We start from the raw sequence: 14862 nt of genomic DNA on the forward strand, positions 1-14862 counted from the left end.
ACTGTATTTTTTATTGGGGTAGGAAGTGAGGAATTCTATCTTTTTCTTCTAGCAAGGCTTGGGTCAGGTTGGTACTTTGCCAAGTGTCTACTAGTTGAAATTGGACGTTTATCTTTCAAGTAGAAATTTAGAGGGAGAAGAAGAAAAAAAAAAAAGCCCAACATGGGTATTGGTTTATAGAACTTATTTTTGGGATTAGATATGCTTTCACCTTCTCGTGGTTAATCCTGTTAGTATCAAGTCTCTTCTAAAGAGATTTGAGAACTAAGAAAAGCATCTTTTTTTTATAATATCAATAAAAATGAAAAAAAAAAATTAATAAAATCGTGTTCTATAATAAAGTTGCTTCTCTAATAATATTTAATAATTAAGCGTATAATTCTTTCATTAACAAAAGTGGTGAAAGACTATAATAGCACAGTGTATAAATATTAAAAAGATTATTGTATATTTTCCCTAAAGTTTCTTTCCTCTCGAGGTAAGTTATGTACGGTTGAATAAATTCAGCATCACTAGAATGTACATTGTCAGAATAAGACTAAAACTAGTCAACATTCATAATGAACATTCATAATCTGATTGCTGTACAAAAAACTGTCCATCTTCAGGGTATAACTTGAAGCTATATCAAGCCTTGCCATCATTATTTTATTTGGAAACAAACTAACTTTGGTTTTCCAACTAGTGATTTTTATCAACACAATTTTCTCAAAGGGAAATTTTCTTACGGTATTGAAAAGAAGTTGTTGGAATATCTCAGTCTTTACGAAGGAATCTTAATTTTTTATTACAAAATTTTCCACAAAGACAATCCATTTACTCCTCAGTATCGTATCTACGGATGGTACAACGACACTTAATACAAGAAACGTATTCTTGAAGGTTACCATGTAAACAAAAGAGGTTGCCATTTGACATCACTTGTAAAACGTAACAACACGTTTTTGGAAAACGATACTGTCAGATGCAGTCTTTTAGTGCGGTATTAATGAAGGTTATCATTGTTTTGAGGTTCTTGTCGATTATATATTGCTCTTGTATGAGCATTGACTTCATAAAGGATAATTGCTCCTTCAGTAAATTCTTCTCCTTATATGTATTAATTAAAGGAAAATCTATAAATTAACTAAAATTAATGCACATGATGTGAGCATACATTTAATGAGAAACTACCGCTATCTTTTATTATGTACGATGCTTCTTGCTATTCGATGACTTTTTCTAAAAATTGCCATAACGAAAGAAAGAAAGAAAAAAAAAAGCAGATCACCAAGTTTTATTCAGCAATTAAACTATTTCCCTGGCAGATTGTGTTGTTGTTGACTATAGAAAGTCTAGTTAATTACTATTATAACATTACCCTTTATAGGAATTTATATCTTTTTTTTTTAGCAGAGTAAGAAAGCCAAAGAGTACAATCCACGACCTCTAATAAGAAGGTGCTTATAGTCCAGTATTACTATTGAATAGTACACGACATACTTAATAATGGCTTATCTGCTGGAGATCCAGGAGACTCTATACAACTTGATAATGAATCGGTAATAATGCCTTTTTTTCCCTCACTCTTTTGGGACAATGAGCCTTAAACTATAATGGTTGATAAGCTGAATTCAAGTTTAGTAGCCCCCAAATAAAAATATTAATTTTATTTGTAATCTTACCTTACCTTACCTTACTAATACTAATAATAGTAATAAACAAACCATCCAAATAGTGTCAATTTTGAAATGTAAGACTACTACAAGTCATTTAATGAATCAATAAAGAGGATTAGGAGTAAGAGACTTCAGATTTTAAGCTAGCTCATATTTCTTGCCATCATATAAAATGTACGGGCATGTGTACTTTTATGGAATGATATTTCATAAAATAAACAAATAAAAGTATATTATTATTTGGATTTTGACTGGCACTCTCGTTTACAAAAATTGGAGTTTGCTATCCTACATAATAAATAACTGCACACATGGGGTTAAATTTATTCATAAATCGATATTCTTTTTTTTTTTAATTAGTTAATATGACTTCTTATTTTATATTCATTTATTTATTCCTTATATTTGAGCTGTAGTAAAAAAGACAGACTGTTATTAAGGAATTTGTTATAGCTTTAATCTTATATTTGTCGATTGCTAAAAATAACTTTTGAACAATTCAAAATAGTCAATGTTAATCTTTATAATCTTGATTCTTTTACTCAGTATCAGATCTTGATTGGGACCAAGTCTACAAAAAAATAAGTTTTGGGGTGTCTATTACCCATCAAATAAATACGCATAAATTCATCTTTTAAAACCCAGTGAACTATTTTAAGAAAGTTTTTTAATAATGAAAAAAAGGCAGAGCTATTACGCTTTTTTTTTTAACTAAGGAAGGCCTTTATTAATGTCATCTTCTAGATGGAAAAGTATTTTGTATAATGAAAAGTTCTTTTGATAGATTATATGTACACCGTACTTTACTGTAATTCATATATAATTGTATATAAAAGTGTTTTTTCCCTTATATTACATAAGCTGATTTGAAATCATTGCAAGTAATTTTATATGCATAGAGAATATCAAGTTCATTTATTTGATTCTAATAAAATAATATACTTTCCATTTAGTTGTGTTATATATGCATATACATTTTAAACAAAAAACAACAAGGATTACTAATTTCTTTAAACTGAGTAAAACACTAAGAGAAAAACAAATGGACCTTTTTTTTTTTTTTGCTAAAATTAACGAATTCAAAGTTTTATATTTTATACTGCGACAAAAGTATAAAAAAGGTAAAATTAAATATTATTATTATTTTTTTTTTTTATTTGTAAATACAAAATTATAGTTAATTAGTAATAATGAGTGAATCAGATGTTGTGATTGCTTCAGGAGCAGAGCTTATTGCAAGGACTTTAAAAAGTCAAGGTGTTGAAGTTGTTTTTGGTATTGTCGGTATTCCCATTGTTGAAGTAGCTGAAGCTTGTGTTGCTGCAGGAATTCGTTTCATTGGGTTCCGAAATGAACAATCTGCTGCCTATGCAGCCTCTGTTTATGGTTATCTTAGTGGTTATCCAGGCGTTTGTTTAACTGTAGGTGGTCCAGGTGTTATTCATGCTTTGGCTGGTGTGCTTAATTCCAAACTTAATTGTTGGCCATTAATCCTTTTATCGGGATCGTGTGAATCTGACCAAGTTGACAAGGGCGCATTTCAAGAATTAGACCAAGTAGAAGCTACACGTCCTTATTGTAAGTATAGTGCAAGATCTACATCTATTGAACAATTGCCATCTACAATCGAAAAGGCCTTTAGAGCAGCTTTGTATGGTAGACCTGGCCCTGCATATGTTGATTTACCTGCTGATTATGTTCAATATCCTATTCGTAACAAAGAATTATATGATTCTATTCAACTTCCTCGTATTCCTAATGCTCCAAAGTCAATGGCTAGCCAATTGGATATTGATAACGCGATCTCCTTATTGAAGAATGCTCAACATCCTTTAATCGTCGTTGGTAAAGGGTAAAGTAGACATGTGTTATACACTTTTTTTTTCTTGAAAATATATACAATATATACGATATATATATATATATATTCATTTATTTATTTATAATATGTATATAGTGCTGCTTATGCTCGTGCTGAAAATGAGGTTCGTGAATTTATTGATAAAGTACAAGTACCGTTTTTACCAACACCAATGGGTAAAGGAGTCGTTCGTGATGATCATCCATTATGTGTATCAGCAGCTCGTTCTAAAGTTTTAAAAGAAGCTGATGTTGTGCTTTTAATTGGAGCTCGTCTCAACTGGATATTGCATTATGGTCAATCACCTCGTTGGAACAAGGATGTGAAGTTTATTCAAATTGATATTGCACCTGAAGAGTTAGGAAACAACTGTCATGACACGTTACATCTTTTGGGAGATATTCAACTTGTTGTACCTCAGTTAACCCGCGCACTTGATGGTAAGCTCCCTAATATAGAATCAACTTATGTCTCTGGACTGCTCGATAAAGTAAAACAAAACGTTGAAAAGTTAAAGGCAGCAGGTGCAAATGGCTCCGATGATGCTGTTTTAACCTATCAGGCCGCTTTTACAGTTATTAAAAATTGTCTTCCTGAGGATGACATTGTTTATGTAAGCGAAGGTGCAAACACGATGGATATTGCTCGATCTTATTTTGATGTAAATCACCCAAGACAACGTTTAGATGCTGGTACAGGCGCAACAATGGGAGTTGGTATGGGATATACTATTGGTGCTCAAGTGTATTATTCAGCTCAAGAAAATAAAAAGCGAGTTGTAAGTATTGTGGGTGATTCTGCTTTTGGTTTTTCTGCTATGGAAATAGAAACAGCCATTCGCTCTTGTTTGCCTGTTGTAATTATTGTTATTAATAACAACGGTATCTATCACGGATTAGAAGATGATGACTATCAGACCTCACAAAAGGAAGGTACTTTGCCTACTACTGCTCTTTCTCCTGAAGTAAGATATGACTTAATTTCCGAGGCTTGTGGAGGTAAAGGTTGGTTAGTGAAAAACCGTGTTGAGTTAGCAAAGGCACTTGAGGAAGCTTTAGCTTCTAAGGACCAGACATGTCTTATTAACGTATTAATTGCACCCGGAGGAAGACAAAAGTTAGATTTTGCATGGATGCAAAAGTCAAAGAAATCTAGATTATAATTAATATAAATATATATTTGTATACATACATAATATAATTATAAATTTCAGCATATATGTTCTGTAAGACTTTTTTTTTAAAAATAAATATTTATATACATCTATTGTTTTATTGTATAAATACTTTGTTTTATTATACAATTGCTAAGAAATTCAGAATAAAAATAGCTCTTGACTGATGATGAACTCAATTGCATGAAATAGGCTTTTAAGATTACAGTTAAATCGATCGCTCTTTATTGCTCATGATAGGTTAATATCATATTAATCTTCGATCATGAAGAGTGGGTTCCGGTTGAGAAAAGAAAACAACTGTATAATGTGCGATAACACAGCCTTTATTTAGGATACAGATGGAAACCCTAAAAAATGCGTCATTGTGAACTTCAATCCTACACCTCAAAAATACGATCTCTACCTCTACAATAATAAAGATTCCTTCCCGTACGTCGGTGTCCCTATTAAACCTAGTGGTGTTGTACATAAATCAGCACTTTTACAACAAAACATCAATAAAGAACTTGGAACGATGAGACAGCTTAATACCGTTGGTGTAAATAAAAATGGTTTTGACTACCTTCTTTCAGCTCGTTTTTTACGCCCAAATAGTTCGACCGCAATTAGAATATGGCCTAGTAATCACAACCTTCAACCTACGAGATATACACTGTCTTGAAAACTGTCAAAACCAATCCATTCGTCAAATTTTTGGCGGACGACCCCATCATGCACACCAACTAATATCTGGATAACGTTTTCCTTAACAGCGTCTTTCAAATTGCAAATTAAGTCTGAACCTTCAATTCTTGCTCTGATCCCATATTTCCCTCTTCGAAATTGAAAATAAAACCTAGAGCCTATGGAAGAAAGAACGTCTAAAAGATTTGAGCAGATGAGTTATTATAAATTAAATCTGACCGATCGCTTCAATTAGTCATGGATATTAAGTATACTAGCGCGTATCACGAGAACTTGTTCTCTTTAAAGAAAGTTGTAAAACCAAAACTCAATTCATTTCCACAGTACTAATATATATATATATATATATATACGTATACATATGTGCATACGATATAGCAAACTTCTTGAAGTTACAATTGCTTGCACACAAGCATATACCCAAGTATTCCATACTGATTAATTAGCAGATTAAAATACAAAGTCAAAAATATATAAAGCCCATAGTTTAAATTTATTCTTTGCGCTGCCAAACTAGTTAGATCAGTAACATAAGTATCAAAGACGTGCCATCATACAAATTAGCCGGAATAAAAAGCAATAACACAGTATTCATCAATAATTATTAAAGCTTTTTTAAATAATTACGTGTAATAAGGCAACAGTAAGCAGTATTATTACTCCCTGAATTGCTGTAAACATAGCTTCGAAGTCAAATGAGCTTGCTACCCTATTTGTATCAACTACAGTACAACATATGAATTATTTTCTTAGTTGCATTTATCTTTTAAGACAGCGTCTTTGCATAAGATAAGAAGATACATCCTTTTCATTAATTTAATATTTCCTTTTTTATGTATAAACAGACCTCCTTTTGTAAATGAGTATATGTCTCTGGAAAACCCCTTTTTAAAAATCAGGTTACTATCAATTGAGCAGCACTTTTTCCCTCAATACATCATTTAAATGTTAACAAACAATATTAATGCTAAGCGCATTGCAACTATAAACAAGTGAGTCAAAGTTTTCTAGAAAGATGCTATAACCTCTAACATATCGTAATAGTTACAACATACAATACAATACTGTCGAGAGCTTAGAAACTACTGTATGTAGAGTAGATATTTTTGATCTCATTGGTTATGTGTCCATTTTTTTATGTAGTAATCCTATTTTTTCTACATTTTTAGGTTAATAAAAAAAAGAAGAAGCAAACGTGTTAAGACAAAAAAAGGTGAGTATATATAACGTGCAAGATATGATGATATATACTAATATAAATGGTAGAGCGTACCAGCTGAGAAGGATACTATACTCGAAGGCTTCACACAATTAATGGCTTCAATTATTAAAGAAAAGGCCAACTCTATATATCTTGACAAAGCATATCACAAATTTGATAATGCATCGAAAAACACAATTAGGTATTTTTTTTTAAAAAAAAAATCACTGTGGTAAATCCTCACAATTACTCATGTTCCTTTAAAAACAGTAATGGCTTCAACAGCATTCTTGATTTGTCTGATAACAACGAAGGCAAAAATTCACAGAAATCATTTTTCACTGAAGATTGGTGGAAAACTTTGAACGACCTTTGGAACAAAAAGAAATCATGGAAGCCGCTCCCAAGTGATATTTCTTTCGAGCTAAAGGAAATTGAAACAGTAAGCGCTTTAATAACCGTAAGAGTATAGTCGATATTAACATGTGTTTAAAGCATAGTTGGCAAAAACCAATATAAAGTTTGCCTATGTGAAGTCTTTGGAGATGCAAGCGAAGTATGCTTTTAGTGAAAATGAAGAATACTTCAAAGTTTACTCTTCCATGTATGTTATAATGTAATATATGTAAAAAAATTTAATCTAATCTTTTATTGTATCCGTCGGCTGTAGCTTGTCAACCATTCACCACAACAAGAATATCTTGAATTTGGGTGTTAAAAACAAAATGTACATGGAGGAGGATTACGTTGTCAACGTTTGGTCTCCAATTTTGTCTGCGGTGTTCAACGATTCAACGATGTTCTGCAGATGGTAGTCAAATACAGTATTTAAAAGCATTTATGTATTAAACTTTACTAATATATCATCTTTTTAGGGGAGAATCAGCCTCTGCTGATTCATCCGAATCCAAAAAAAAAAAAAAAAAAAAATAATGACAACACGAAAACAAGCACCATTGGCAATAAGGTCGACCTGAGAGTTTGTACCAGGTCAGTAAGTGGGAAGATAGTTGACTTGCTGAACTTCGAGTTCTCAAACAATATGGCCGATAACAAGATCTTCAACGATTACAGAAAGATTCTTCGCGAAGCCAAGACAATTGCAGACAAGTTCTACAGGAGCCCACTCATCAAGAAGGGAACTAAAAGAAACTTGAGATCGTACTCCGTACAAATAGCCCAGGTAGAAGGCCAGATAAACTCTTTATGTTTAATGGACAACGGCCTATATGTGGCAATAAAAGTTGGGTCGTTGAGACTGCCCACGTCAGGCCATGAGCTTCGCCATGCGCGTGTAGTTTTGAAGAGGTTGTACAATCTCAAGGTAAAGTTATGGATGCTCTTTTGTTGTGTTCATATATTAATATATGGTTATAGGATTCTACTGCAGCTTTGGCAGTCATCCACTCTTCCATAGAGGACGAAGAGGTGGCGCGTAGAAAGTCGTTGAAGGCGCAACTGAACAATCAACGATCACCGTATGATGACGACTTGAGTGATGGTGGATCTACCTATAGTGAAAAAGGCAAAGACAAGTATATGGATTGGGCTTGAGGCTCGTGGTCTCCACCACCACTACCACAAAAAGATCTCCCTTATGATGGCGACTGGCCTAAATATCTCTTTTCATCCTCCCCCACCTCCTATCCTTAATTAACACGCCAAGACTCTTTATGAAAAACACTCTCTTTTTAATTGTATGCAAGAATGATTTATGCCAAATGATTCCTATGCTTCCATCAATATGATCACATATGCCACCACAGTTATGTTATGATATATTCCCTACTTATACCCAAGTGTCAACCATTATATATATATAAATTATCAACTTTTATTAATACATAAAAATATTTAACCTATTTTATATTCGTACGTGCCCGTCACCACTATTAAACTCGTCCAAAAGTCTATAAGCACCTGAACGAGATATGCCGCATACCGTAGCCGCTTTAGGGACAGATAATCCCTCTTTTTAGAGCAATTTGACGAATCTTTCTATCTGGTCTGCTCCATACTTTTTTATATTTCCTCGAACTGAGCTTGGTTTTACTCATGTCAACTGTAATTTCCTCTACTAAGTCTTCCATTGGTTGAGGTTCGATTACTTGTTGATTTAAAGATTCATAATGAATTAAATTATTCAATATACCAAAATCAAGCTCATAGTTATCAACTTTCATCTCATGTTATTGTGCTCTTAGCAAGAGTTTAGTTTCTGTGTTGTACTTAACGTAGCCCATTTAGTATGAAGTTTCAAAAAAAAAAGAAAGGAAACGTTTAAAAACTAAAGTCTTAATTTTTACAGTATGGTCTAAATGTAATTTATTTTATGTCTCAAAAAAAAAATTAAATGAGATCTAAAAATGATTTTCATAATTTCCCAAAAAAATTTTAAAAACGTCCCAAACTCAACCGAAAATACTGTAGTAGTAGTAGTAGTATCACCTTTCCTTTACCTTTTTACCTCTTGTCCCGTAAGAGGGTTTTTAGATACTTTTTTTTTTTCATATAATTTGAACTGGTCTGGGCAATCCAATATAACAAAGATATTATGTGCTCATAGGTCGCTTTATAAAAAAAAAAAAAATGTTAAGTAGTATGAGACGGCGGCGATGTTAATAAAATGCTGTCACATTCTTTTAAATGTCAAAAAAAAAAAAAAAAAAAGAGACACACATACATACCCAAATACTCTCTCTCTCCTTTCTTTTTTCTTTCTTTTTTTTCTCCTTAATAAAGATCATACATATAATATGTCTCGTGGAGGACGAGGTGGTGGATTTGGTCGTGGAGGTGGTGGAGGAGGAGCCCAAAGTGGTGCGATGCAATTAGTGTCCTTTGACCTTTTAAAAGATCTTGGATCAGGTAATCTTTTTAATGTGAATACTGCTTTGTTTCCTGTAAGTTATAATAATAAATTTAAAAAAAAAAGAAAAAGAATTTATATTTATTTGTCCTAATTTTTTTTTGTGTGTGTGGGGAGGGAATGATAGGAAATGGATGTACCTATTCCTCGTAAACCAACATCAAATGAAGTTCAAGAATGGAAATTAAAAAAAGAATATTTAGCAATGGTAAAGGAATCACCGTTTCATTTAACACCAGCACCACCACCACCAGATATAGAAAGATATTCAGATAAATATAAAGTACAAGTAGAGAAACGTAGTCTAAGAGATATTGAAACAAGTAAAATCATACAACTGCTTGCATTTTTTTTTTTAAAAAAAAACAATGTAACACGATTAATCTTTCTTATTTAGATCTGGACTTCTTTCCCGAAGAACTTCAAACAATTTTAGATCCTAGACGTAAAAAAAGTATTATTTCCTTCCCCCTTTTTTTTTTCTTGTATATGTGTAAATGTATGTATAGATCTATTTACTTTTTTTTTTTTTAGAACAAAAAGCTCGTACAGCAATTGACGAATATGGTCAAATACAAGCATTATTGGATGCTGAAGTCAAGGATGATGAAGAAGACAATGATGAAAATAAAGAAAAGGAAGAGGAAGAGGGAGAAAATGAGGAGGAATATGAAGATGAAGAAGAATTATTTGATGAAAATGATTATGTTGAAACTTACTTTGATAACGGTGAAGGAGATGATGATGATGATGGTGATGGAGAAGACGCTTATTCTTAAATTTATTTATGATAATAAAGTATAATGTTTATAATTTTTATTTATTTTTGTTGATAATAACCGCCTTGTGGAGGTGGTCCTCTTTTAGCTAATGAAACTGGAGCAGCTGCATTCATAGGTGGAGGAGGGAGTGGATTTGCACGAGGAGGGGGTGCTTGTGCCATGCCCATAGGAGGGGCCATTTGAGTGATAGGTTGTTGATGGCCCATTGCCATGGGACGTTGTTGTTGTTGTTGCATAGGAGGCATACCACCACGAGGAGGGCCCATAGGAGGGGGAGGGCCACGGCTCATAGGAGGGGGAGGGATAGTTCCTTGAGGAGGTGGTGGCATTCTTGCAGATTGCTGAGTAGGGTTAACAAAAGCTGCTGCTGCAGGTTGATTGGGGAAAGGTGAAGTTACACGCTTTGCTGGAGATGAACCAATCTTGGGACTTCTAATTTTTTTAGAGGCAATATTCATAGGTGGATCATTCCAAGCACCTTCTGCCTTCTTAATGGGTGTACTAGTAGACTCTTGAGACATAGATCTAGGTGTAGGAGCGACACCACCAATAGGTGGAGGAGGGGGAGGAATAGTAGTGCGTGTTGCATTATAACTAGAATTACTATATTGTTCTCCGCCATATGTATTAGCCGCAGGAGGATAACCACTGGAAACATTATTATAGCCAGCATTAAAGTTATTTGCAGGCTGGTTATAACCATAAGATGGGCTAGTGGCGTTCGTGGGCGTAGTTTGAGGCTGATATGCTGTTGTAGGAGCTCCAGTTGCAGTGGGTGGTGCATAAGTAGTAGAAGAAGTGGGCACAGTTGAAGGTGCATAATTAGAAGCAGGTGGAGCTGCGGGTGTATAGGTATTAGTAGCAGGTGTATAATTATTAACTACAGGTGTATAAGTATTAGACACTAAAGGTGAACGTACTGCTCCGTAAGTGGGTTGAACAGAAGGGGGAGGAGGATTTGCACTGACAGCAGTAGGTTGATAAGGTTGGTAAGATTGTTGGAATGACTGTGTCTGGGGTTGAGCTTGAGTTTGAGCTTGAGCTTCTGTGACCTTTGCATCAATCGATTGCTTTTCAAAAGGTACAGCAGGCTGAGTGTATTGACTAGTAACACTTACGGGACAAGCTTGATAGATACGATCACGAATAATTGAGAGCTTATCGAAAGCTGCCTTGCGATAAACAATAGGTGTCAAGCTTAAATAACTTAAAGCTGTGGTTAATTTACCCTGAGAGGCTAAAAGTTCAGCATATTCGCAATATTTATCGTAAAGAGGAGCAAGAGGGAATTCATAAGGTAACTTGTTTTCATTTGTTTCAAAGAGAGCGGGGTCTTCAAAAGCGATTACCTTACGGAAAATAGTAATCTTTTCAATCAAATCTTGGAGGCTTGCTGTTTTTATACTTTCAGATTCAGTCTTTTCAACCTCCTCTTCTTGTTCGGCAATCCAAATACGAGCAATCTTCTCAATATTACCAGCAGCAAGATAACAAAGAGTAGCATGGCGTCTGAATTCCTTAGCGCTTTCAGTTTCACTATTATTCCATCCTTCTTCAAGACGAGCACCTAGGGCTTCACAAAGAGGCTTGAAGTCCTCAGCCTTGGCAAATGTACATAGAACAACAATGACAGAGGTCCATTCTTCCAATGACACACTTGCAACAATAGATTGTAAATCTTCATCAATGATGCTTTCTAGCAAACGTAAGTAAGATGTAGTTCGAGATTGATGCTTAAAGTAAGCTTGTTGAGTACGTGCTAAAAGGTCTCCTCCACCACAAATAGCAAACAATAAGGCATCTGAAAATCTTTCAGTGGAAAGACAAAGGTTAACAGCAGATTCAAAATCACCCAATACAACAGCACGCGTAATTAAAGAATCTGTTTCTGAGCTACCTTCAGAATAAAGTTGAAGAGGTTCATGTTTAATAGCTGAGCCAAGAATCTTAGTAACAGCAGCAGCAGTATCGCGATTATCTGTATTTTCTTCAACAGGAGCTTGAGTGTTATCACTTTGAATAAAGAAGTTATCGCCATTATCATCACCAAAGAGATTTGAAGCAGAATTATCAGTAGTAGTTTCATCGAGCTTAGGTTCTTCAGCTTTATCACCAGATTCTTCTTGGACGTCCTCAGTATCTTGTTTTTCTTCAGAAGGTTCGTCTGGTTTAATAGCTTCATCTGAACTAGTAACTTTGTCTTTTTCAGTTTCTTCCATTTCAGCTGACTCAGTAGTCAATTCTGGAGAAATAGCTGCTTCTTCTTTTTCTTCTTCCTTTGGTTTATCCTCATTTAAACCTTTCTTATTAGCTGTTATTTTCTCTACAGCAGCGACGATTTCTGCCTTTTGGAATCCGAGATAATTCATTAACTGTTCTCTAGCATTCTCAGCCAATAACGTTTTAATAACCTCCCAACTTTCTTTATTGTCCTTTTCTTTAGCTCCCTGAATACGTTCTTCAACAAGTTGTTCTACACTTTGTTGCTCTAAAGCAGCTTCAAGCTCATCAGAACGTTGAATCATTTCCTTATCTGTAACGATTGTATTTACTTGCACAGTACGAGAGACAATTTGAGGAGCAGAAGCTTGACCGGGAGGTGCATTAGCAACAGCTTGTTTTGTTAAATGATTAGCTTTGTTGTTGAAGGAAACCAATTTACCACCAAAACCAAAAGAAGCACCTACAGGACAACGAAGCCATTTAGGTGGATGTCTTAAAGCAAATGTGGATGAAGAAGTGGAAGCAGTAGATGCATTCAATGCAGCAGAGAATGGATCCTCGTTTACAGTTTCTGCAGTTTTAGCCTTGTTATCCTCAGACTCAGAATTTTGAAGAGAGTAGACACTGATCTGTTATTATTATTTTAAAAGAAAAGAAAGGTGAGCACCATTGGATTACTTATTCTACCTAACAATCTTTTACTTACTTTTCCATCAAAGGAAGCAGAGGCCAAAAGGTCAGGATTACGAGGACACCATTCAGTTTGGAAAGTATAATTAGAGTCTTGAGTTAATTCTCCTAATAATTCACCAGAATTAGGGTTCCAGATGAGTGTCTTGCAATCTTTACCACAAGACATTAGCAAATCAGAATCTTGACGACACCAAGAAATACCCAAAACGCCCTTTGTATGTCCAGCAAGAACTTTTTCGGGCGAATGAGCATGACGAAGATCCCAAAGAGTAACAACCGGATTAGAGTCATCTTCCGAAGCAGTAACTAATTGTGTAGCCTACACATTATATAATCGTTAGAGGATAAAAATTATAAAAGTGAAATACTAAACTTACCACATCGGGATGCCAAACAACAGAAGAAATACTTCTACGACTAGCGTTAATTCCACCCATATTAGGAGCAGAGAGAGTCATTACTTCTTTACGGTTACGAAGATCCCAGACAACTGTATGGCCTGTTGCTGAAGAAGTAGCCAAAATATGTTGAACTTGACCATTCCAGCCAACACTTGTAATATCCTCTAATTTTTGAGACTTAGGGCCAGGTGTATAAGGTGTATTAGGATTCGTAAGATCCCAAATATAGACTTCATTATTACTGCCAGCAGAAGCTAATAAATTATTTTGAAACTTATTAAAATCGAGACCACGAATTTCACCTGTATGAGTTGAATTGGACATCATCTTGGCTTCATTACTACTATAGAAAGATAGCTTTTAGAATCAAAAGAATAAGTTATCAAAAACATCCAAAAGTTCAAATTTACTTATCACCGTCCATCATCTTACTGGGATCCCAAAGACATAATTCATTGTTATCTAAACCACCAGCGATAATACCATAAGGTTTATCAGTAGAAGCATAACCCCAAACTAATTTATTGAATCTATTTCGAGTTAATTAGCACACAAGTCTTTCATCTGTAATGTATAAATATATATATATACCTTGAAGCGCAAGAAATTTTTCCAACAGATTCGATATTATTAGATGAAGAGTTCTTTATATCAAGTTTAAATAATTCCAATTCAGACGCGTTAGAAAAGGAATCATCAAAAGCACCAGCAGCTGTACCTGCTGCAATAAGGGGAGTCTGTTGTCCTGGACTCCAAGCAAAAAATGCCGTCTTGTTAATTTCACTCAATCTTTTTACCATTATTTTTAACTAGAATAAATAATATATATAGGTATATGAATATATAAAAACAACTCTATTCTTTAATAAAATAAAAATAAAAAAAGGAGGAGCTTATAACTATTTTTTTTTTCTTTTCTAATACCTAATGATGGTTGAAGATGAATATAAAAACTAATATAAGAGTGAGATTCAATCTATATTTACGTGTTGATTTTTCGGCCGTCTGACTGGGTTTGAATTACTACAAATAGATTGGCTTTCTTTCTTTGCAGGATTACCTTTTGTAAGAAAAAGCGCTGGGCATAGCAAATAAGGCCAAAGTAATATCTGTAGATATATTATTATATCGCTAGGTTACATTAATAGATAAATAACTCTACATAAAAAATCGACTATGATTGGACGGTGGCTTCATTTAACTGCTATATTATTAGTTTTATTACAATCAGATGCATTGTACTAGAATAATTAAGAGTAGAAGGAAAATCAGTCATGCATCAATATCAGCCACTGAGGTTAAATTTATCAGCG

The 14862-nt window shown here is 34.1% G+C and overlaps 6 protein-coding genes across 6 annotated transcripts; 4 read left to right on the top strand and 2 right to left on the bottom strand.

Moving 5' to 3' along the window:
* The first annotated feature begins 2824 nt into the window (after positions 1-2824).
* On the top strand, positions 2825-4802 carry BX663DRAFT_536240 (thiamine pyrophosphate enzyme, N-terminal TPP binding domain-containing protein). Its single transcript, XM_051530621.1, has 2 exons — positions 2825-3510; positions 3616-4802. The coding sequence occupies exons 1-2, from the start codon at positions 2849-2851 to the stop codon at positions 4679-4681; spliced, it is 1728 nt and encodes a 575-aa protein (XP_051383212.1). The 5' UTR covers positions 2825-2848; the 3' UTR covers positions 4682-4802.
* A 2095-nt stretch (positions 4803-6897) lies between these two features.
* On the top strand, positions 6898-7998 carry BX663DRAFT_433690 (uncharacterized protein; the record flags this gene model as incomplete). Its single annotated transcript, XM_051523009.1, has 3 exons — positions 6898-7023; positions 7082-7197; positions 7740-7998. Coding segments are annotated over 3 exons (501 nt in total), but the record flags the coding sequence as incomplete, so codon positions are not given.
* BX663DRAFT_507931 (uncharacterized protein) lies at positions 7870-8552 on the top strand. The gene is made up of 2 exons (XM_051527413.1): positions 7870-8366; positions 8441-8552. The coding sequence occupies exon 1, from the start codon at positions 8080-8082 to the stop codon at positions 8236-8238; it is 159 nt and encodes a 52-aa protein (XP_051383214.1). The 5' UTR covers positions 7870-8079; the 3' UTR covers positions 8239-8366; positions 8441-8552.
* BX663DRAFT_551535 (uncharacterized protein) lies at positions 8446-8764 on the bottom strand (the record flags this gene model as incomplete). The annotated part of the gene is made up of 2 exons (XM_051531286.1): positions 8446-8552; positions 8635-8764. 2 exons carry the CDS (start codon positions 8762-8764, stop codon positions 8446-8448), a joined length of 237 nt encoding a protein of 78 aa, XP_051383215.1.
* Positions 8765-9337: 573 nt separating this feature from the next.
* On the top strand, positions 9338-10229 carry BX663DRAFT_551536 (DNA-directed RNA polymerase III, subunit Rpc31; the record flags this gene model as incomplete). The annotated part of the gene is made up of 4 exons (XM_051531287.1): positions 9338-9484; positions 9578-9773; positions 9848-9895; positions 9985-10229. 4 exons carry the CDS (start codon positions 9338-9340, stop codon positions 10227-10229), a joined length of 636 nt encoding a protein of 211 aa, XP_051383216.1.
* A 41-nt stretch (positions 10230-10270) lies between these two features.
* BX663DRAFT_551537 (uncharacterized protein) lies at positions 10271-14349 on the bottom strand (the record flags this gene model as incomplete). Its single annotated transcript, XM_051531288.1, has 5 exons — positions 10271-13084; positions 13162-13467; positions 13526-13892; positions 13960-14079; positions 14141-14349. 5 exons carry the CDS (start codon positions 14347-14349, stop codon positions 10271-10273), a joined length of 3816 nt encoding a protein of 1271 aa, XP_051383217.1.
* Positions 14350-14862: the final 513 nt, after the last annotated feature.

Source organism: Cokeromyces recurvatus (genome assembly GCF_025118155.1).
Source record: "Cokeromyces recurvatus strain NRRL 2243 chromosome Unknown BX663scaffold_11, whole genome shotgun sequence".
NCBI classification, from domain to species: Eukaryota; Fungi; Mucoromycota; class Mucoromycetes; order Mucorales; family Mucoraceae; genus Cokeromyces; species Cokeromyces recurvatus.

What these genes read in the sequence shown, in the direction of transcription:
- BX663DRAFT_536240 (XM_051530621.1), top strand. Translation starts at nt 2,849, where the DNA reads ATGAGTGAATCAGATGTTGTGATTGCTTCAGGAGCAGAGCTTATTGCA. An exon ending in TTAATCGTCGTTGGTAAAGG is followed by an intron (nt 3,511 to 3,615) that starts GTAAAGTAGACA and finishes ATATGTATATAG; the next exon opens with TGCTGCTTATGCTCGTGCTG.
- BX663DRAFT_507931 (XM_051527413.1), top strand. Translation starts at nt 8,080, where the DNA reads ATGGTGGATCTACCTATAGTGAAAAAGGCAAAGACAAGTATATGGATT.